This window comes from Periophthalmus magnuspinnatus, chromosome 2 (assembly GCF_009829125.3).
Source record: "Periophthalmus magnuspinnatus isolate fPerMag1 chromosome 2, fPerMag1.2.pri, whole genome shotgun sequence".
Taxonomy (NCBI): domain Eukaryota; kingdom Metazoa; phylum Chordata; class Actinopteri; order Gobiiformes; family Gobiidae; genus Periophthalmus; species Periophthalmus magnuspinnatus.
Window position 1 is genome coordinate 2,772,384 of NC_047127.1, and position 24,075 is coordinate 2,796,458.

The 24,075-nt window shown below is 41.6% G+C and overlaps 1 protein-coding gene across 2 annotated transcripts in view; it reads right to left on the reverse strand.

The window, feature by feature from the left end:
• The window catches only part of LOC117383945 (sodium-driven chloride bicarbonate exchanger-like), a 40,424-nt gene that overhangs the window by 9,360 nt on the left and 6,989 nt on the right, over positions 1 to 24,075 (reverse strand). Inside the window, exons 3-15 of one of the 2 annotated variants that reach the window (XM_055227328.1) lie at positions 17,913 to 17,994; positions 13,225 to 13,368; positions 13,010 to 13,148; positions 12,180 to 12,340; positions 11,893 to 12,081; positions 9,757 to 9,845; positions 9,439 to 9,596; positions 9,281 to 9,368; positions 7,596 to 7,742; positions 6,450 to 6,550; positions 2,516 to 2,690; positions 1,322 to 1,455; positions 808 to 1,053 (exon numbers count right to left, since the gene is read on the reverse strand). In XM_055227328.1, coding sequence (XP_055083303.1) covers positions 808 to 1,053; positions 1,322 to 1,455; positions 2,516 to 2,690; positions 6,450 to 6,550; positions 7,596 to 7,742; positions 9,281 to 9,368; positions 9,439 to 9,596; positions 9,757 to 9,845; positions 11,893 to 12,081; positions 12,180 to 12,340; positions 13,010 to 13,148; positions 13,225 to 13,368; positions 17,913 to 17,994 — 1,853 coding nt within the window. Of the gene's footprint in view, positions 1 to 807; positions 1,054 to 1,321; positions 1,456 to 2,515; positions 2,691 to 6,449; positions 6,551 to 7,595; positions 7,743 to 9,280; positions 9,369 to 9,438; positions 9,597 to 9,756; positions 9,846 to 11,892; positions 12,082 to 12,179; positions 12,341 to 13,009; positions 13,152 to 13,224; positions 13,369 to 17,912; positions 17,995 to 24,075 lie in introns of both variants that reach the window. The other variant, XM_033981198.2, reaches the window with a different exon arrangement.

A 24,075-nucleotide genomic window follows, 5' to 3' on the forward strand; every position in this document is an offset into this window, starting at 1 on the left:
ATATAGAGAGAGAGATGAGTCTGGATTTGAGAGGCAAGTCGCTGGGTAGTTCATCAACCCAAAGATTAGAAGACTGAAGTTCTGTTGCCATGGACTTGAGCAAGTTCCTTCCTCCATCTCGCCAAGTATGACTGCGACGTGTGACCACAGACTATGTATAAATGGACATAGCTAACGTGCTGGCCTAGTGTTCCAAATAGGAAGTGATCATGGGTGCGCCATCATTTGGCTCCATCGACTCTGGCTCCAGTTCACTTTCTATGCAAAAACTGTGTCCTCTCTCTGTACCTGCTGCTGTCACACTCATCATTTTGGTCTTAAATGTTCGTATTAACCTGCTCTACATGATCCTGGTGTTTTTATTTTGTTATTGTGTCTGTGAATCAAATTATGAACATTAATAACAGACAAATCAGGCGCCTTTTTTCCCCAAGGTTGCTCCTGCTAGCGTTAGCAACTGGTTTGATTTATCACGTTGCTAAGAGCCTGCACCTTGCTAAACGGGCGGTGCGGGTGAGAAGCAGCGTTACCTTCAACAGCCTCGCTCCTGATTGGCTCTTTGGTTGCTATGACACTAACAGTCGGCTCCAAATTAGCCGCTATAACTGCTCTAGCCTCGATGAGCTTCATTTGACCGGAGCTGAACGCTGTGGGTGACGTCACACTCACTTAATCCACTTCTTTATACAGTCTGTGTGGGTGAGTGAGCGTGTTCATGGTCGGAAATTGAAACTGAAATAAATGTAACTCCCATATATTTGTTTTTGCGCTCGCAGAAGTAAAGCCGGCGCACACTGGGACACTCACGAGTACATGGTGAGCGTCTGCAGGTTGTTGTTCTTGTTGATGGGGTAGTGCACTCCCAGGTGGATCAGCTTCTCCAGGGCCTCGTAGATGAAGATGATGCAGATCAGAGCGGCGAAGGCTTCTTCAGTGAAGCGCGTGATGTAACAGACCAGAGAACTGGCATCGGTCGCCACTAACAACAGGCAGAAGAAGGCCGTCCACAAGCCAATGCACGATCTGAGGGACAGGTAGGACAAGCCGTACTCCCTTTGAGAAAAAAACACATTTATGAAGGTGAATATTTATCAGAATAGGGCAAAATCCTGTCTGCAAGTGTAAAAAATCTATAAATCTATGATAAGAAAACTGGTACAAAAGGAAAGTAGTCGATTAAAGATTAAACTCAAACATGAATCGCTCCAAGTACATGGTTAAAAGCCCTAAAAAGTCAATTTTGCTGAATAAATCCAATTTAAAAACACTGCAAAAATATTATCTGATCTTTAGCCCCAAGAGAACTGTTATACTGACTTACTTGCAGAACTTAAAGAGGATTTTCTCAAACACAAGGACAGGCCCTGTGCTCCCCAGGATAGTGAGGGGTTGTCCAGCGAATAAGGAGTAGGCAATCCCAGTCATGGACGCTCCAAACAGGGACTCGATCGCGCTCTGAAAACACAGGAAGTCTCTCTGTTATGTCAGTTTAACATTGTTAGCTGCTTTGCAATGAACTACATAATGATTTTAATGGAAGAGTCAATCAAATTACTGCTTTTATTGTAACATCATGCCATCCGCATTACCAATTAAACTGACTCTTGTGAGGTTTAAGTCATGTCATAGTGGTGTTTCCTCTTAAAAACAGACCTGGAGTTGTGTTTTGTTTCACTTACACATTGGAGTAACACTTTATTACTATTGTCTATATCTCCAACTCTCAAAATGCTCTGTTCCACCTTGTGATGTCATGAAGTGGTAGCTCCTTTTGCCTTTAGTTCTGTACAGATTAAGATTGATTGTTTTCAGTTTGACAGAAGAACTCAGCCTAAATCTGCAGGGTTTTTTGTGTGTTAAACATGTGTGAATGAAACGAAACACAACTCCAGGTTTGTTTGTGGCGAGGAAACAACATTGTAACATTAGAAACTAGTGTAATACGGGCCCTTTAAAAAGATTTAACGCTAAAAACTCCTTCTGGTCGACTTGTTTAATCCACACGGGAGAAGAATCACACAGCATTATTTATTCATGGCTGTCAGCTTCCTGTTATAACCAACATTTTGAGGACTTTTCCCTACTGACATATACAGTCAGAGTCACAATTTTTCAGAAGTGATTATAATATCTCTAGAGCACATGTGTCAAACTAAGGCCCGCGTGCCAAATGTGGCCCTCCACTTCATTTTATGTAGCCCTCGACAGGGTAAATTTAAGGTATGATGGTCTTAAAATGTCATTTTATCAGGAGATACGCAGTTACACAGGCATATTTTTACATCTAGGCAAATGCACATGTAATATTTGTAACTTGAATAAGTAATAAATACAGAAACAGTTAATTAACATGTTTAAAAAGTAGTGAAAATGTGTTTGACACCCCTGCTCTAGGTTCACTTTTCAGAATCGCAACTGAAAAACCGAATTGGTGCATCCTTAGTAACTGTTTTAAATAAAAATGGTATGGTCCAAATGAGCAGAGTTATACATATTTATATATATTTGTTTTTACCACTCGTCCCTCCGTCGCCTCTCCCAGCAGACCGCCGAACGTGATGACAGGAGACATACAGGCGCAGTACAGAAAGAGGAAGGAGGCCAGACACTGCAGGTTAACGGCGTCCGTGTAGTCCGACAGGTAAAACGGCGCCTTTCGCTTGATGTCCAAAACAAAGCCGCCGAAAAACCTGACGACAAAAAACAGTAGGGTTACGCAATGTTCTCATAAAACTCCAATGTGTCTACAACATGACATGGAGCGAGTGTGAACGCAGACTCCCATCGACCTCACTGTTTCTCCAGAGCCTTCGTCAGTTTTTAACCTCCATCGCGGACACAAGGACGGTTCAGTTTGTGACCTCGGCGTCTCCTCTACCACCTCCAGTGTCCAGAACTCTGAAATCTTACTAATATTTTTGTGTCTGTCTGAGTCTCTGCAGGTCGTAATAACAGGCTACCTCAATGTAGAGCCATAATAACATACTTACAAGCTTAAAATTGAGCGTGGACAGGGAGGAAAAGCGGAATTTCTATGTTGGAATTTGCTGTTGGAGTCTCTGTGATCACTGCCGCAACTCACATTTAAGGTCCTATATTACGCAAAATTGACTCATGTGAGGTTTAATCCATGTTCTAATGCTGTTACCTCCTCAAAAACAGACCTGGAGTTGTGTTTTGTTTCATTCACATGTTTAAGAAACCCTTTATTATTAGTCTGTCTACATCTACAAAGCTCAAAACGCTCCGTTCCACCTTGTGATGTCATGACGATGAGCTCCTTTTACCTTCAGTTCAGTGGAGACTGGCAATTCCAGGGGTGAAATCAGTTGGAACAGAGTGTTTTCAGATTGAGAGAAGAAAGAACTCAGCCTAAATCTGCAGGGTTTGTGCGTTAAACATGTGTGAGTGAAACAAAACACAACTCCAGGTCTGTTTGTGACGAGGAAACGACATCAGAACAGTGTAATATGGGCATATATATATAAGTATCACAAAGCAGTGTTCAGTCGTTGAAATAACTGAAATAACTATTAAACTATTATCAAATCACTGCAGTGACTCCCTGTTTCAACACGGGTTGAATACAAAATTCCTTCTGCTGACCCATAAATGCATCACTGGTCAGACACACAGAGCTTGGACTTTTTTTTTTTATGCTAATCTAAAGACCTTTTTATTTAGAAAAGCTTGATGTTGATGGGTTTTTTTTTAGTATTTAGCAATTAGTATTGGTTTAAAGTTCTTGTTTTATTGTAGCACTCTGAGATTTTATAGAATTAAAAGTGCTTTATAAATACAATTATTATTTATTTATTTATTTATTTATTTATTTATTTATTTTTATTTTTATTTTTATTTTTATTTTTATTTTTATTTTTTATTATTAACTATAAGCCCTTTGACTGATTAAAAATAGCAGGACTGTGGACCTAATCCCTAACACATATGAGACCCAATATGTCTGTTTTCTATGTGGCATCCCTCGTTTATCGTTCATACTGACCTCTGACCTCCAGCTGAGACTGTGACACCGTCTCGTTCTCGCGCTGGAATCCTGAGTGGAAGCGTCAGGACTAAATATTGAACGAGGGCATCGTGCCATGTGTGTTTTTATCAAGTGTTGAGTCAATCTGTCGACTCATGCTCCTATCTTTGGACACGCTCCACTGTTGCGGCACAGAACGGGCACTGGAGGCGGTTACCACGGCAACGGCGGGTGGGATGCTGTGGGGTTTCTTTTTTCAGCCGCATTGATAGCAGCAGAGGAGCCGGGCTTGTGGCCAAAAGAGGTACTGCCGCATACCGCAGCTCAGTCCGTGTCACGTCCCTCACTGTTAATCAAACCGGGAGAGTACACGGAGCACGTGAATGAAACGACAGCTACGCTCACATTTATACAGGGAGAACGCGACTTTAAGATAATCTAATCTACTATTGTGCTTTCATATTGTCCTGACAAACAGTATTTTTATGTGAGACGACAGCTACGCTCATATTTACACAGGGAGAACGCGACTTTAATCTAATCTAATCTACTATTGTGTCTGACAAACTGCATTTTTATAATAAATCCACAAATAAAGATCATGTATTCACTGTTTAGGCCCATATAAATCGCTGTACCACATTCAAACTAAACATTAAATCCGCCTTTTGTGCTTGTGTCTCTATGGTTCTCATCTCCGTGGATCATTCTGTTATAATTTACACGTTTTAAATCACAATATTCATCTAAAACCACTTCATAAAAGACACAAATCCAATGAATATGGGTTAGAAAACTGCGGTGTCCAATGGGAGCTGACGTCACCGTAAACGTCATCACAACAAAGAGTCGTGTAGCTGTCGGCGCCCCCTATGGACAGCTGCACATCACACTACAGCAGCACTTTTTAAAAAATGTTTCTATTTGTAGCAAAATGATGACGTGACGCTGCCGAATCCTACGAGTATCACCGATTGAGAAAATAAAACTGGAGAAGGAACAGTGGTGCGTGTCACAGTGGAGGTGAAAACGGGGATTTATCGGCAAAATGGCGTCTTGAAAATAGTCGATTAAAGATTAAACTCAAACATGAATCAGTCCAAACACAACTTCAGAGCCTCAACAAGAAGAATCAACTAGAACATGATTTAAATCTCTGTAAAGTTCAGTAAGTCTGCTTTAAATGTACATTATATAACTGTTCTAGTGAAGAGTCCACCCCGTGCTTGTCTCCATGGAGATATTATTGCTTTGCTTGCGATGTTTCAGACTATAGCTGTAAACGTATGTATCATGCATGAACTCCATTAGAAGCATAGTCATGTCGGCGTGTTAAACTGATGTCAGTGAAATCTTGAAACGAACCAAAGCAGCGCGTGCGGAGCTCTCAGATTACGGATTTGAATAAATCTGATGCCGGTGTGTACTTAGGTCACTTTGTTTTATCCACAGACTATATAAAGAAGTGGACTGAGCGAGTTTGACGTCACCCACAGCGTTCAGCTCCAGCCAAATGAAGCTCGTAGCAACCAAAAAGCTAATCTGGAGCGAGGCTGTGGAAGGTAACGCTCCTTCCTTAGCAACGCTGTCAATCAAACCTGTTGCTAAGACAAGCGGGAGTGACCTCAGAAGAAAGAAAGCGCGTCATTTGTCTGTTATTAATGTTCATATCTTGATTTACAGACACAACAGCGGGTTAATACGAACATTTAAGACCAAAAACGACGAGTCTGACAGTCTGACAATTCAACTCAGAATAAGGAGTAGAAAGTTGTAGAAGAAATAAAGAAATAAAACAACAATAACGACTGTGGGTCTGTGCAGGGGCGGTGCCAGACATTCTTTGTTTGGAGGAGCTATGTGGGGGCCCAGTTCTTCATTGGGGGCCCTCACTTAACACATTAACTTAGAGCCTTTTATGGATGTAAGCGCAACCTCCACCCCGTACCATGTTTGTATCGCTGTTTTGTGTGAAAACGCGGTGCAAAAATGAAAGAACGTGTGTAATTTGTCTGTTATTAACGTTCATATCTTGATTTACAGACACAACAGCGGGTTAATACGAACATTTAAGACCAAAAACGACGAGTGTGACGGCAGCAGTTACAGAGAAAGAGGCCACAGTTTTTCAATAGAAACTGAATTGAACTGAACACGTCGACTAGCAGGTTAGCCACGCCAGTTTGTATATACAGTTTATGGTTTTACCCGCATGAAAAAAGCAAAGGGAATAAAAATGAATAAAACCAAATCGGAGCTCAGATACGACCGTGGAGTAATATTAAGACCAGTTTGCGTTCGTGTGGAACAGTACGCGTCACTAAATTATAAATAAATACAGTAAAGCGACATACTCTTCTTAAATAATGAATCCCCGCGCGCTAAAGGAACGCTGTTGTAGAGATTGATAAAAGGCTCTATTTTTACTCGCGCTCACGGAGTAGCTACAAATAAAACTTACCTCCCAGTGCGCTGTAGCTCCGGTCCTCCGTGTCCTCCGTGATCTTCGGACTCTCCCAGATCGGTAACGCCATTGGGCACGGGGGGAATCTTGCGTTTTTCCTGCATAGTGGGCATAAATGTTGGAAGTTTTTTGAAAGAATTGTACCGTTAGCTTCAACTCTGAACTGAAATGAACTCCTCGACGCTCCAGAACAAGTCCCTGTCAAACTTCACTCGCAGATGTGTTGTATCTGAGGAGACCTTTAAAAAACCCTCAAACAACCCCTTCCTTCTGAGGGAAAAAAAGCATCTCGGGCCAAAAACAAAATGGTCGTTGACTTGCGTGCTGTGTCATAATTAGCCCCTCAAAAATTAAACAAATCAAGAAGGAGGAATCCAAGGCAAAATGGAGTCTAGTGAGGTTTAAGACGTGTTATAATGCTGTTAGTGCGTCAAAAACAGACCTGGAGTTGTGTTTTGTTTCATTCACACATGTTTGAGTAACACTTTATTATTAGTCTGTCACATCTCCAAAGCTCCACCTTGTGATGTCATCAAGTGGTAGTTTTCACGTTAACAGCTCCTTTTACCTTTAGTTCAGTAGCAGATTGGCGATTCCAGGACTGAAATGATCCAAATGATTCTAGAAATGAAGGTGTGTGGAGTTTAAAAACACAGCGGAGCACTTCCTGTATCACCACTTGATGACATCACAAGGTGGAACAGAGTGTTTTCAGTTTGAGAGAAGAACTCAAGCTAAATATGCAGGGTTTGCAGGGCACTAAACTAGGACTAAACTAGGACTAAACCAGGACTAAACATGGACTAAACATGGACTAAAACAGAACTAAACCAGGACTAAACCAGAACAAAACCAGGACTAAACTGGGACTAAACCAGGACTAAACAAGGTCTAAACATAAACTAAACCAGGACTAAATCTAAACTAAACCAGGACTAAACCAGGATTAAACACTGACTAAACCAGGACTGAACTAGGACTAAACCAGGATTAAACTGGGACTAAACCAGGATTATGAACACATGTGTGAATGAAACAAAACACAACTCCAGGTCTGTTTGTGATGAGGAAACATTATTATTATAACACAGATCATTAAACACTGTGGAACCTTTACCCTGGAGATATCGTGTTGTCCTTTACCTGAGAGGGGACGTTTTTTGGAGGCTCTATTCTGATGGACGGGTCCCATTCTCCAGGAGGTAACACCGTCACTTGGTCCAGGAATTCATCAATCCCAGCGATCAAGTCACTTCTGTCTTTGGCTTTATACGCGACATCATGGAAAATCTATTCACAGGAAACACAAAGAAACAGGTAGAGTTTTTAATTTTGAATGGAAATGAATTGTATGTTTCCTAATATTAATAATGATAATAATAATAACAACAGTAATAATTTAATCAAGAATAAAAAAAATGCCTGGAATGTTAAAAATATCCCACTAAACTTGTGTATTTGATTCATATTCAATTTGGTTTTATTGCTCAAAAATACTTTAGAAAAACATGCATTCTGGGTCACCTCTCCACAGATGTGACCTATAAACACGCTGCTGTCACCAGCTTGTCTCCGTGGCAACAGATACGTTTAATGGATCACACCACAAAGAAATGACTCCATGTCCTAGCACCAAATTATGTCTGTCACATGTTAGAGCCACATGACCCACCTCACACTCTGAGGACTAAACCAGGACTAAACCAGGACTAAACCAGGACTAAACCAGGACTAAACCAGGACTAAACCAGGACTAAAGCAGGACTAAAGCAGGACTAAACCTGGACTAAAGCAGGACTAAACCAGGACTAAACCTGGACTAAAGCAGGACTAAACCAGGACTAAACCTGGACTAAAGCAGGACTAAACCAGGACTAAAGCAGGACTAAACCAGGACTAAACCTGGACTAAAGCAGGACTAAAGCGGGATTAAAGCAGGACTAAACCAGGACTAAACCAGGACTAAACCAGGACTAAAGCAGGACTAAAGCAGGATTAAAGCAGGACTAAACCAGGACTAAACCAGGACTAAACCAGGACTAAACCAGGACTAAAGCAGGATTAAAGCAGGACTAAACCAGGACTAAACCAGGACTAAACCAGGACTAAACCAGGACTAAAGCAGGATTAAAGCAGGACTAAACCAGGACTAAATGGAGGACTAAACCAGGACTAAACCACAACCAAACCAGGACTAAACCAGGATTAAACCAGGACTAAACCTGGACTAAAGCAGGACTAAAGCGGGATTAAAGCAGGACTAAACCAGGACTAAACCAGGACTAAACCAGGACTAAAGCAGGACTAAAGCAGGATTAAAGCAGGACTAAACCAGGACTAAACCAGGACTAAACCAGGACTAAACCAGGACTAAAGCAGGATTAAAGCAGGACTAAACCAGGACTAAACCAGGACTAAACCAGGACTAAACCAGGACTAAAGCAGGATTAAAGCAGGACTAAACCAGGACTAAATGGAGGACTAAACCAGGACTAAACCACAACCAAACCAGGACTAAACCAGGATTAAACCAGGACTAAACAAGGACTAAACCTGGTGAATCAGTGTTTGAGTTTTGTTCAGTTAAAACCTGGAACATTCTTCCTGAAGATGTGACTCGGGCCTCGACTTTAACAATGTTTAAATCCAGGCTCAAACTGTTCAAACTGTTTATCTGCTGTGACTGAAAGGGGTTTATTCTGCCTCTTCTCTTTTTATGATGATTATATATGTTTTGATTTGTTGTATTGTGATTTTAACGTCTTTCTTATTCCGTAAAGCTCTTTGAATGACTTTGTGTTTGTGCTGTACATATAAACTTGTCTTACCTCATCTGTCATCAGCGTAGCAATAGATCTTCCAATCTCATGATACTGAGGCCCTTTCCCCAGAGGCCCGAGAAGAATGAACAGAAACCTGCCAGACAAACACGCTAACAGTTAGAACGTTAATGTCAGTTAATTCAAAACAAAGATACGTGTCCAACCTCGTGGTGATCGGAACCTCGGCCAGACCGTTGAGAAGAACAGCGGGAGACAAGCGAACGAACGCTACCACGGGCCGATCCAGGAATTCCAGCTCTCCTACCAGCACGTTCGACGCCTCTGCTCCGGGTGGGATTTTTTTCATGAAGTGGAGGTCGATCTGCAACACGGGACGACGCGATAAAAAACAACAAACATGCAGATTAATGACCACTTAAACTGTAAGCACATCTTGGTTAAACACACAGATGCAGTTACGTGTCCGAGTATCAGAGTTCGGGGGTAAACACGGCGCCGCAGCAGTGGGCCCAGAGTCTCACCTTGCTGAAGTCGACGGCGCTGTTTTCTCTGCTCACGTCCTGCTTGCCTTCCGTGGTCGCGGGCTGGCTTTGGGGGGAGACGGTTTGGCCTGCGGGGCGAGAAGGAGAGTCAACAGTGTTCGATTCACACGGGGTCAGAGGTCGCCGCTGTCGGTTCCCACACGAGGATGGTGGTCTCGTGTGAGTGCGGGTGGGTTTGGATGGATACGGGTGATGTTTGAAGAACGGGACATAGTTTTTAACATAATCGATTAGTGATAAAACAGAAAAAAAAGCCCATTTTGTTGTTTTTATGTTGTATATATCTACCTCTATGACTATTTTATTTTCAAGCATATTGTTTTTTACTTTATCCATGCCCTTATTTGTGTTTATAATAGCTATATTTCTACTTTTTTATATTATTATTATTACTCAGTGTTTCATTTTGCGCTTTATCACTGAAGAAAGTTCCTGGTTTGTGAAGTTGTATTCACAGACAATGGCAATAAAAGTCTTCTGATTCTGATTAAAAGTAGTTGTAATTAAATCATACTTGAAAGTTAAAGTTAAATGAGTTTTGCGTCGAAATCCTGTGTGAAAGACAATTACATAACGCATAAAACTGCTCAAATTTAAATAATATACATTTTTATCTTTATGTTTATACAATTTAACATTTTGAGGGGTAAAATTTGGACAAATTCAAGTCATTTCAAAGCGCTTTACGTCAAGGAACCTCTCGCCCATACACACAAACATTCATACACCAGTGAACACGGACACTGAGGTTTATGTCGAGAGCGGGATTCGAACCGGCAACCTTCCGATCAGCGGACAAACTAGCAGACAAACTTCATACTCATAACTCATACTACTGCCTGAAGTAAACACACACAACTTTATGGGTTCATGTGATGGAACTGGTTTGAAGCTCTGGGATTTATGCTAACCAGAGTTTAGCTAATCTGTTTCCATGGAGACAGGCAAATAGCTAACCCCCCACCACACCTCAAAAGTTACATAGTGTAGCTTTAACATCACTTTTTATCATTTTCTCTGTAAAACTATTGAGATATTACAGCTTCAATGCCTTAAGTGTTTGCATTTATCATATTTTGTTTTTTAGACTTTGAATGGTGTTTTCGTATTGGAGCACTTATCGACCTTTATTTTGAAGGTGTTTGTGCGTTTACATGCTTTTATTTTGGTGTACTTCCCTTTCTATTTGTCTGTGTTTGTGTAAATGTTCGGTACCTTGTAGAAAGTTTTTGATTTGAGATAAAACCGCTGTTATTTAAAAACAAGGGACTCACAAAATGTAAAAAAAACTCACAAAATAAAAAAAACCCCGTCAAAATTCAACTCAGAATAAGGAGTAGAAAGTTGTAGAAGAAATAAATAAAACAGCAATACCGACTGTGGGTCTGTGCAGGGGTGGTGCCAGACATTCTTTGTTTGGAGGAGCTATGTGGGGGCCCAGTTCTTCATTGGGGGCCCTCACTTAACACGTTAACTTAGAGCCTTTTATGGATTTAGAATTTTATCTTAATATCTCTCTACTTCTTTGTTTTTTCCACTTGAGTTTACCTGTGCCACTCTATTTTTTTTTATCTTCCCTTCACTTGAACATGATTTCGCTACACACAAACACTCACTCATGGTTTATTTTTGTTTTATTTATCTATTTTTGTCTTTTCTACAATGTCTTCTGTTATTTGAATCAATATTTCTTGTTATTAATATGTCTTGGATCTACAATCTTGTATTTAAAAATGCTTAACTGTATGCTTGTCTGGCAATAAATAAATAAATAAATTTAAAAAAATAAAATAAATTAATTAATAAATTAAAAAAATATATATTAAAAAAAAAAATAAATTAAATTAAAAGACGTGATAAAGAGGAGGTGGACAGATACGATCGCACGTGTACTGCGCCCATGCAAAACATTTATAGTCCGTTGTGGGTGAAGTGTTGATTTCAGATTTTTTATGGCTTAAAAACAAGATTATCTGGTGAGTCAGAGAAAAACACAAGGAGAAAACATGATTAATAATAAAAAACCTTAAAAAACATTCACTGATTTGGCCGATAACAAAAGCTCATGAACAGCAGGTGGATGTAGGTGTGTAGATCTGAAGGAGGACAGCTCACCGTTCTTGTCCATGGAGTGTGGTTCAGACTGTTTCTTGCCGATATCTGCGAACGAGCGCACGATCGGGATGCGGTTGGCCAGTTTCTTGTGGTTTTGGTGGTGGTGTTGTTTAAGAAGAGCGGCTCGGATTCTTCTTCTGGCGTCTTCTCCGACCGCACCAGATGATTCGTGTTGATCTAGAACCATATCTGCAAAAACAAAGACTTCCAAGATCTAAACCCGCTCTTATTTTGTTTATTTGTCTTGTAAATTTGATATAAAAGTGTTAAAAGGGTTAAGACTGAACCTGCTATCTCCTCGAGCGAGTTAGCCCTCATGTCCAGCATCACGATCCCGTTCATGATGCAGCTGCGGAGCTCAAACAGGCTGTGTAGAGACAGAGTGGCCACGTAGGGTTTACTCCAGCGCTCGCCGCCATCTTCTACGTCCTCCTCAAACTTTAGCCACCTGTGTACAGAGAACACAGCAAGTTATAAGTGAAAACAGAAGGATTTATGCTCTTTGGAAGTTTGGACTTTAGCAAAAATTATGGTTCAAGTATATGGATAAAATCATGGCCCAAGTATATGGATAAAATCGTGGCCCAATTATATATGGATAAAATAATGGCCCAAGTGTATGGATAAAATCACGGCCCAAGCATAGGGATAACATTATGGCCCACATATACGGATAAAATCGTGGCCCAAGTATATGGATAAAATAATGGCCCGAGTATATGGAAAAAATCATGGGCCAAGTACATGGATAACATCATGGGCCAAGAATAAGGATAAAATTGTGGCCCAAATATATGGATAAAATAATGGGCCAAGAATATGGATAAAGCTGCGGCCCAAAAATCATGGGCCAGGTATATTAATAAAATTATGGCCGAAGTACATGAATAAAATCACGGCTGAAGTATATGGATCAAATCATGGCTCAAGTATATGGATCAAATCATGGCTCAAGTATATGGATAAAGTGTATAAAACCTGAGCCACCTCCCTGACCACACAAACACTTCCACTCTTGGGCCGTTTGGACTTCATGGCCCATACAGTATATGGATCATTTCCCACTGTCCAGGGCGTCACATGATCCAAATGATCCGGTTGACATAGTTATTTGTACCTCGCTGTCTCTTTCCATTCTGCGTCCTCGCCCTCCCTGAGGCAGATTTCATCCAGCTCTGTGAACAGAGCGTGGGGGATGTGCTCCTCGTCGCCATCTTCTGTCCCCAACAAAAACTGCACCCTCTGAGCTGGAGTGTCTGCTGTAGCAAATGGGACGGGGTTCAGATAAAATACTTTCATACAAACGTGTTTTTCTGTTCGCTGGTGACTCACTGTGTGACGGAGACTCTCGTCCATCTTCGGCTGTGGAGTCTCTTTCCTTGGACCTCTTCCTGTGTCTGTGGCCGTGGTGTCGGTGACGTCTGTGTGACCGTCTCCCCAGAGGAACGTGGACCCCGATATACAGAGTACGGTGACCTGTGGGACAGTTCAGACAGAGGAGGGACTGTCAGAGAATCCTTCGTTTTTTTCACTATACCATATCCTTAAACTATAGCAAGAGAACGCCATTTTGAGGAGTCTCACATGATCTTAACATAATACATTTTGAAGTTTGATATATTGTTGAAGAAATTATAGACGATAAATGAAAATACTGAGACCTAAGAGCAGATTTAAACCACAAAAACTATTCTAAAAGTACAATATAAATACAAGCTGCAAAAAATAAAGACATTAGTACTGAGTTTGCGTCTGTAGAGAGTCATAGAAGTTATCTCAAATCTTATCATACAGCCAAAGACTAAACAAAAACGCAAAGATAAAGTACACATGATAAATATTGACCCAAAAACATATAGTTCCAGGTTTCATATACTGAACGATGAGCTGATACAGTGATTTTTGTGAAGGGCCCACGTGAGCTGAGATGACCCCAGTGAGTCATGTTTAATCAGTGGTTCTGGTTTGTTTGTGCAGTGCCTTTTAAAATAACATTGTAAAACAGCGCAATAAAACATGAAGCGGATTAAAAATGCACAAATGAACACGCCGCAGGGTGGACCGTCAAACTGGAGGCGAAGAGAGAGTCTGATAATGAGAGAAGAGGTAAGAACAAGGAGATCAGCTGCCAAATACTTCACTCTAACACTATATAATACTCTATATCATAATAATAACAGTCTCAGGCTCCACGTGAAGTTAAAAAAGCTGATTGTCACGTCTTACAGTGACCACACAGCCCAGCATGGCACCACAGATTGTATATAGTGTGACTCTGAAGTGCTGTATGTTTGCGAGTTTTCTCCCCGACAAAACCCACAATGTCGATGAAACGTTCTGCACCGACAAAGGCGCCTACGAAGGTTTGAACTTTGAGAGAGTTTAAACGAGAGAGAAATGTGCGAAAATGTTAATGCCTGTGTGAGAAAAGTGTATAAAGTGTGTGGTGAGGGGTTTTACAGACAAAAAACATAGAATAATTGTAAAAATAAAGCTGATACTTCGCAGATTTCGCCTGTTGTGGGTTATTTTTAGAACGTAACCCCCGCAATAAACGAGGGACCAGGGTAAATCAAGATATGAACTTTAATAGCAGAAAAATCAGGCGCCTTCTTTCTCTGAGGTCACTCCCGGTAGCGTTAGCAACAGGTTTGATTGACAGCGTTGCTAAGGGAAAGGCTCGGGTCTCTCGGCTGGCCTTGGGGTCCCACCGGAGGAGCTAGAGACTACTGCCCCGGATAAGCGGAAGAAAACGGATGGATGGCTAAGGGAAGGGGCGTTACTTTCAACATCCTCGCTCCAGATTGGCTGTTTGGTTGCTAGGATACTATGAGCTTCATTTGACTGGAGCTGAGCGCTGACGTCACGCTCGCTCAGTCCACTTCTCTACACAGTTTGGAGCTTATCTTTACACAACAACTCTGATTTGTGGCCAGATGGAGCTACGGAAAAAGACTCCGAAATCCCACAAAATGCAGCTAATTAGAGTTTAACGCTTAATGGAAAGATTGAAAAGCTGGAACAAAACAAAACACAAAACAAAACCTCCATAAAACAACTCTCGGACAACGCTCTGGTCACTGATACGACCCCCCTGGAGGCCGGTGATAACAAGACGATCTGGATCTGTCAAAATACATTTGTAGTGAGGAGTACCTGACGCTGCTGGTACTGCTGTAAGTGAACTCAACCAGAGAAAACTACTCTTAGCATTGTGTGAATTATGGATGAAGTAAAGAGGACAAAGTGTGGGACCAGCTCGGCCGGACTCTGCCTAAGGCTCAGAGCTGCGTGAGGAAGGATGGAAGGACGACAGAACAACACGCAGAGGAATGTGTTTTAGTTTATGGTGGTTTTCGGTCAAAAGAGGTTCACAAAAATACACGCTAAATGATGCTACGTCATTGGCTTTCGATTTTCCAGCATCTGAATTCAGCCAATGGAGTGTGGCATTTCTGAGCAAACTCCCCGGCGAATGTAACATGAGCGTGTCGTTCTGTGTTCTGAAGATGCAGTGACCTTTTCAAAAGTACACATCATTTAGCTGTTTAAAAGTCTGTTCTACACATCAAGAACTCACAAACTTAAGTCTAACACAATTACTTCTACACTACAGTAGTACTTCTGTATCGTCTGTGCGATGTGTTTGTGTCATTGAGATGTTTAAGAATCAAAGTGACTCCATTAGTGCAAATAAAACACAAACGATTATGAACTGAATCATGAGTCGTTACAGTAATGACCCTGAGAGTTTTATCGATGAGAGAAAAGAGACGGATGGAGAGGCAGAGAGGCAGAGAGGCAGAGGGGCAGAGGGACAGAGGGGCAGAGGGGGCACAGGGACAGAGGGGCAGAGGGGGCAGTGGGGTAGAGGAGGTAGAGGGGCAGAGGAGGCAGAGGAGGCAGAGGAGGCAGGGGGGAGAGAGGAAGAGGGGTAGAGAGGCAGAGGGACAGAGGGGCAGAGGAGCAGAGGGGCAGGGAGGGGTAGAGGTGTAGAATGAGCAGAGGGACAGAGGGGACAAAGGGGCAGAAGGGACAGAGGGGGCAGGAGCTTAAGCACCACAGCCGACACAGAGCGTGTTGTTACAGCTTCACCTGAGGAGATGGATCCTTGAGATAAAAGCCCCTCGCCGTGTCACACCACACACTCACATCTTTGTGGGCTACTTTCTGTTGCTTGGCAACAAAATATGTAAAGCCTACAGCCAGAGAACACGTTCACCTTCAACAGAACAGCAGAGTATTCACACAGCGACACACGTGTTTAAACAGAGCACATGTGAAGGTCGAGCTGTACAGTAGTTTATTAAAGAGCGCACAAATGTGTCTACACTTTGTTCAGTACTTGATGAACTAGACTTTTTCAGGCTCAATATATGGACTTAAAATGAATGATTAAGATTCAGGAGGAGGACCACACCTCAATCTCCTCCTGCTCCTCTCCACCTAACCACACCTCTAATTACCCAGAAACCCTATTTATACCACACTGTCTGTCTGCTATCTCCACCCCTCCCTCCCACCCCGTGTTTGTCGCTCCTCTTTCGGCCCTCGCCATCTACAGAGACGGGGGAAAGCTTGAACGGGCAAACCACCTGAGCCCGAGCCCCCATCTGGAGTCTCCCCAGCCTCCACGTCCAGTCATAAATATCTCTGTCGTTATACCGTTGTTGTGGCGTGATCCTTGCTAGTGAAACATATCGTGTACCTTTTCTTCGCACTTGTGGGGAAATCTTTCTAAATTTTCTGTACTTTTAAGGCCTTTATGATGATGTTTGAGCTGTAGATGGTCCAAAAATTAACTTAAATGACACATAGACACTAGAACTAATTACTTTTGTGTTTAATTGTACTATTTATACATCGCTGGCCACATTCTCTTTGATATGATCCACTTATAAAAGATTTTTACTGCGATTAACCTGTTTTCAATGAGGTGCAAAGTTCCATTAAGTGTTGTTATCTATCTCGCCTGAGAGGAGGATGCGAAACTTTATAAACGAGGCTGCAGCGTACCCTTTTGCACCTCTGAACACCCTGTTAAAACCAAAAGGGGCCATGAACTTTGAGTGTTCTAAGTGATAATGGGAGCTAACACAGTGTATTTTTAAATGAGACTGTGAGTGCTCTGTACATTGTGGGTCTAATCTGCAAACAGCTGATGTGAATAACTGAAACAGAGCGTTCATTGTAGTCTAGAGGAGCTGGGGATCTGTCGAAGGATCCTGCAGTTTCTCGGTATAAAAGATTTTTTGGTTATCGTACAGTTATATCTTTTATTTTGAGTACACAGTAGTATTTCTGTGTATGGCATCAAACTGTGACGCAGACAGAAGCTCAAAAATAAAAGCGCTTTGGCTGTGTACTTTGAAGGACGCGCGCTCGGCCGTCAGCGTTTGGACAGGTGCGGAGATATCAAAGACTCGGAGCTCTTTGAACGGGCATCCTGTCCTTTAAATACAAACATTTGAATGTGGACGTGAATATATTAAATGCCAAATTGACTCTTAAGAGGTTTAAATCATGTTATAATGTTGTTACCTCCTCAAAAACACACCTGGAGTTGCGTTTTGTTTCGACAGACTAATCCTGCGTTATTAGTCTGTCGAAATCGTCCAAGTTCGAAATGCTCCGTTCCACCTTGTGATGTCATAAAGTGGTAGTTTTTCAAGTTAACAGCTCCGTTTTAAGTTTAGTTCAGGAGAAATTGGCGATTCTAGAGCTGAAATCAACCAAATGATTCTAGTAAAGGTGTGTGGAGTTTGAAAACACAGCGGAGCACTTCCTGGATTACCACATGATGACATCACAAGGTGGAACAGCGCGTTTTCAGTTTAAGAGGAGAGTCTAAAAACGCAGGGTTTGTGAGTTAATCATGTGCGAATGAAACAAAACACAACTCCAGGTCTGTTTGTGATGAGGAAACAAGATTATAACAGATCAGAAAATAGTGTAATACGGGCCCTTTAAGGTAATATGGGCCCTTTAAGGTAATATGGGCCCTTTAAATGTCACTTTACCTTCTAGTTCTTCCTTTTCAAAGTTGGTCGTGAGCATGGACCGGGTGCCCCCACGGTCCACCACTGCCTCCTCATCAGTTCTCTGGAAAACAAAATTAAAACATTACAAAAGTATTCCCAAACATAAGATATCTGCAAACCCACTTTCAAAAGGATTATTATGTAAGTCCACACTGTCCTCCAAGGCAAACTTCATAATATAACGCTAAGTTGCTCTGACTGTAACTATGGCGACAGAGGCAGACGAACGCCTCACGTGGTCTGATATGACCCCCCGTGAGTTATGTTTGATGGTGAGCAGGGGCGGCACCAGCGGGGGGGCTTAAAGGGGGCACTAGAGGAAGCTAGTGCCCCCTTTAAGCCCCCCCGCTGGTGGTCTAGAATGGCCCCCCCACCAGAGATTTCACAGCAAAAAATCCATATGAGCTTTTATAAATCACTAGAGGGCGCTAACTACATTTAAAACAGCAACGCAAACATGGGAGGGGGTGAGGGGAACGTGAGTGTGACGTCACCTACGCTGTTCGGCTCCAGTCAAATGAAGCTCATCGAGGCTAGAGCGGTTATAGCGGCGAATTTGGAGTCGAGTTTCATATTTGGAAGTCCGACTGCAAGTATCATAGCAACCAAAGAGCCAATCAGGAGCGAGGGTGTTGAAGGTAACGCCCGTTTCAGCCCTCACTGCTGGATTAGCAGGGAGCAGACGCTTAGCAACGCTGTCAATCAAATCTGTTGCTAATGCTAGCAGGAGTGACCTTGGAGGAAAGGCGCCTGATTTGTCTGTTTTTAATGTTCATATCTTGATTTACAGACACAATAGAGAAATAAAACCGCCAGGATCATGTAGAGGGTTAATACGAACATTTAAGACCAAAATGACGAGTCTGACAGCAGCAGGTACAGAGAGAGGACACAGTTTTTCAATAGAAAGTTAATTTGAGCCAGAGTCAATGCTCGCCCATGATCACCTCCTATTTGGAACGTGGTGGCTAGCAGGTTAGCTACATCCATTTATATACAGTTGTCCCTCACTATATCGCGGTTCATCTTTCGCTGTTTCACGGATTTTTTTAGCTAAATTTTTCATGCTTTTTTACACCGTCTGAACGTGCATTGTGTCGTGCGTCCTGATTGGCTGTTGGACTGTAGACCATTGTGTTGTGCGTCCTGATTGGCTGTTGGACTGTAGACCATTGTCCATCAGTCTCCTCCGTGCCGTGTCTCCTGTCCAGTACAGAATGTGTTCAGACAAATTTACATAAACGTTGGATCTCAGTGTGACTCTGAAGTGCTGTACATTTGCAATTTGTTTTCTCCCCGACAAAACCCACAATGTCGATGAAACGTTCTGCACCGATAAAGACGCCTACAAAGGTTTGAACTTTGAGAGAGTTTAAACGAGAGAGAAATGTGAGAAAACGTTAACGCCTGTGTGAGAAAAGTGTATAAAGTGTGTGGTGAGGGGTTTTACAGCAAAAAACATAGAGAATAACCGTAAAAATAAAGCTGATACTTCGCGGATTTCACCTGTTGCGGGTTATTTTTAGAACGTGACCCCCACGATAAACGAGGGACCGCTGTTTAGAGTCTACGGTTAAAAGGCTCTGTATTAACATTAGCCTTAGCCGCCGCCTTAGCTCCTCCAGCCAAAAATGACCAGTACTTATGGTTTGTTTGTATAGACCAAAATAACATCGTAAAAAAAACCGCAGTAAAACAAGAAATTAAAAACGCAAGCACGAAAACACTGCGGGGTGGACCGTCGCATGGAGAGTCTGAGCGATAACGCAAAAATGAGTCAGAACAAGGCGATCCGGAAGTGGCTCGCTCTAATGGAGGTTACATAGAGCCCGTCTTATTATTCACCACTAAAAATAGCACTGACCTTGAAAACCCACCGAGAGGCAGTCCCACAGATATGAAGCCTGCTCCTACATTATTAATGAGAACATACACTACTTGATATTCAAAACCTCTTGATAATTATATAGACATACACAACTGTTGTATGGAGCGTTTAATGGCACTCAAAGACGCTTCACACAGTTCAAAACAAAACGAAAATGTCGTTTATGGAGATCAGGAGCGGAGTTGCACTGAAATGTTGAGCAGGAGCAGTTGGTTTGTTGAGATTAAAGATAAAATGTAATAAAATCCCAATGTTTTATTTGGGATTATAAATGTGAATAACCGAATATGTATATTGCTGATATATTAAAAAAAAAGAGATCGATCGTGGTTCATCCCGGTACAGAACGTTTAAATCCGCCCTTTTGTGCTCGTGTCTCTCTATAGTTATAATTTCTGACAATTTGCACATTTTAAATCGCAATATTCATCAAAAACGACTTGAAAAAAAGAAACAAATCCACTGACTTCCGCGTTAGAAAACTGTGGTGTCCGTTAGGAGCTGACGTCGCCTTAAACGTCATCGCAACAAAGACACGTGTAGCTGTCGGCGCCCCCTATGGACAGCTGCACGTCACAGTAGAGCAGCACGTTTTTTGTAATTTGTACGAAAATGACGACGCGACGCTGAGTATCACTGATTAAGAAAATAAAACTGAGAAGAGAAATAGGATGGAGAAAAAAGAAAAGAAACAAAAGGAAGAAGAAATCAAAAGAAAAATAAAAGGACAGGGAAAAAGGGAAAGAGGAAAAAAGAAGGAAGAAAGGAAAAATTAAATAAAAGAGAATGGAGACTCAACTCTGGAACTGAATGTCAAAACTAGTTATAACTTCATAACTAAACTCACTCATTCAGTCATTTTACCTGCGAAAATAATAAAATATTAGCTCAGTGTAAGACCCCAGCCCGGACCCTCAACCCGCCCCCTTAACCCGCCCCCTGAACCCGCCCCCTCAACCCCACCCAAAACTCTGACCATTGTTTTATTTCTGTTTCTTGTCCTCTGCTTTGTACGACGTTTATCATTTTCTTGTCTGTTTCTTGGTCTCCTTTGTTGTTTCTGTTAAGTTTTGTATTGTACTTTTTTTTTTTTTTTGCATAAATAAAAAAATAAATAAAAAGAAAACTGGAGAAGGAAGTGCGTACGTCACAGTGGAGGTGAAAACGGGAGTTGATTAAAGATTAAACTCAAACATGAATCAGTCCAAACACAACTTCAGATGCTCAATGAGAAGAAACGACTAGAACACAGTTAAAAACTCCAGATTATAGAATAGGTCTGGTTTAAAATACAGAGCCACTGATCGTCCATAAGCTCTGCCGATGTTTTTGGGCCGATATGTTGGGCAGATTTTGATTATTTTTCTCATATTAAGCTATTTAAATTTACTACAAACTGACCCCAAGCCCCTTTTAACCACAGATCTATAACAGAGCTGTGTGGTCACGTTTAGTGCAGCTAATCTCTTCATATTAAAGTGTTAAAATAAAGCTTTTCTGTGGATTTTTTGTCCGCAAATCAACCAAAACAAAAATATCGGCAAATCATTGATCAAATCATCGATATATCGGCCAAACTATGGGTCTGTCTCTATTAAAACAAAATGGAGGCTGGAAAAAGATGCTTGAACAATAATCTTTCGAAATACGAAGCAAAAATGAAACTGCTGTACTTTTGTGATTCCTTTTAGAGTCGTTACGTTGTTGTGCGACACTCGAAACATGAACAAAGAAGACATTTCCGAGCAGTTTTTACGACTTTTCTGTCCAAACATTGTGAAACTGGAACAGCGCAGGCTTCATAATCATTTCTTTCAATATTTCAAATCTTCACGCACGTCCACTTTTGCCCACAGTTTAGCGGAGAGATTATCCCGCTCGTCAAAACGAAACGGTCTCCCACGGCAACGCAGGGCCTCACACATGGAGCGGCATGTGAGGGCAGGCACGGAGCCGCTCTGGACAGATGCTGCTCCTTGTACAGCGGCTTAGTGTAGTACAATATAAACATTAGCACTGACACACAGAGACTACACATGCAAACCTCTGTCACTCTATAGTGTCACGTAACATGGACTTTATGAGCGTTAAGTCGTGTTACAGCGCTGGAAACTCCTCAAAAACAGACCTGGAGTTGTGTTTTGTTTCATTCACACATGTTTGAGTAACATTTTATTAATAGTCTGTCACATCTCCAACGCTCAAAACGCTCTGTTCCACCTTGTGATGTCATCAAGTGATAGTTTTCAAGTTTTAACAGCTCCTTTTACCTTTAGTTCGGTAGAGATAAGTGGCAATTCCAGGTTCTGAAATGATCCGAATGATTCTAGAAATGAAGTTGTGTGGAGTTTAAAAACACAGCGGAGCACTTCCTGTATCACCACTTCATGACATCACAAGGTGGAACAGAGTGTTTTCAGTTTGAGAGATGAACTAAATATGCAGTTTTTTTGTGTGTTAAACGTGTGAATGAAACAAAACACAACTCCAGGTCTGTTTGTGATGAGGAAACAACATTAGAACCAACCGTAACTCAGAAAATACTGTACTATGTGCGCTTTAAGACAGTTCACATACCTAATTCTTCACCATGACGTTTAAATACGGGCGGGCCATATATAAAAAAACAAAAACAAAATGGTGTGACAGTTGATATTGCATTATCATAAAAATAACTACTATTGACTAAAATGTCCACTCCTTCAACAATAATTGCACAGTTTTAGTCCAAAAATGTGTTAAATAAAATGTAATACAGTGCTTTTCCACCTTCAAATCACTTCACTACATCAAGGAACCAGTCATCCATTCACACACTAGACACAACGACAGTGTTCATCTGTGGGAGCTGGAATCGCACCGCCAACCTGTGGGACAGTGGATGTGACCGCTCAACCAATGATGTTTATGTCGAGAGGGGATTTGAATCGCCAGCGGACAAACACTCCACCAACTGAGCCACTGTCGGCCTAAATTATGATCACCAGAGTCACTAAAATCTCAAAGGAAATTCGGATTATTATGATGAATTCCATTTGTACAACTTTACACAGTGTAGTCCTGTTAAAAGTTAAATTATTACGGTGTTTTCTGATCTGTTCTAATGTTATTTCCTCTAATAATTTAAAGAATTTGTATAAGAGATAAAAGGGATTGAAATACAAGGAATTTGGGTTAGAAAATGTAGAGCAATAGATAGAATATTTTGTTAGCTTCTTTTCGAAAATACCAAAAAGTACAGTATTTTCCGGACTATAACTCGCATTTTTTTCATAGTTTGGCCCGGGGTGCGACTTATACTCAGATATTTTTTTTTTCTCCATTATTTTGTATTTTTTGGCTGGTGCGACTTATACTCCGGAAAATACGGTATATGTTTTGCGTTAAGTTGAACTTCTCTCAAACGGAAAACACTCTGCTCCACCTTGTGATGTCATCATGGGGTAATACAGGAAGTGCTCCGCTGTGTTTTTAAACTCCACACACCTTCACTAGAATCAATTGAATCATTTCAGCTTTGGAATCTGCTACTGAACTAAAGGTAAAATGAGCTGATAACTTGGAAACTACCACTTCATGACATCACAAGGTGGAACGGAGCATTTTGAGGTTTTGGAGATGTTACAGACTAATAATAAAGCGTTACTCAAACATGTGTGAATGAAACAAAACACAACTCCAGGTCTGTTTTTGAGGAGGAAACAACATTATAACGGCTTAAAGTTCAGAAGAATCCATTTATTTTAATATAGGACCTTAACGTCAGCTCCGTATACACTGTACAATATTATGTAATGGGCTATAACGTCCGCTCCATCTCTTTCTGTCCTAAACAAAGCTTTATCTGCTAAGTATGACAGATGAGAGTGAATCTCCAGCCTCCAGGTCCCTCCGTCTATTTTTAGCCCGGTTCCTCTACCTCCTGATACCGACCTAGGATCAGCTCGCCAATCTGGGTTTGGGATTAATCTGCCGGCCTTTATAGTGGGATAAGCCGCGTCTCTGGCCGTGGGATCAGTGATGGAGGACGGGAACGCATGACCAAATGAAAGGAACGCTCGGTGTTGGAGGCTACGGGGAACTTGAGCGCTTGCACACGTGACCGGCGCTGTAGGGGAGAAACATGGAGGAGGAAGAGGAGGAGGAGGAGGTGGTGGAGGAAGGGCGGACAAGACAGTAGACACGATGGAAACACACACACGCGCAAAAATACAACACGATATTACTTCAAATTTAGAGGTTTTTTTCTTCGTA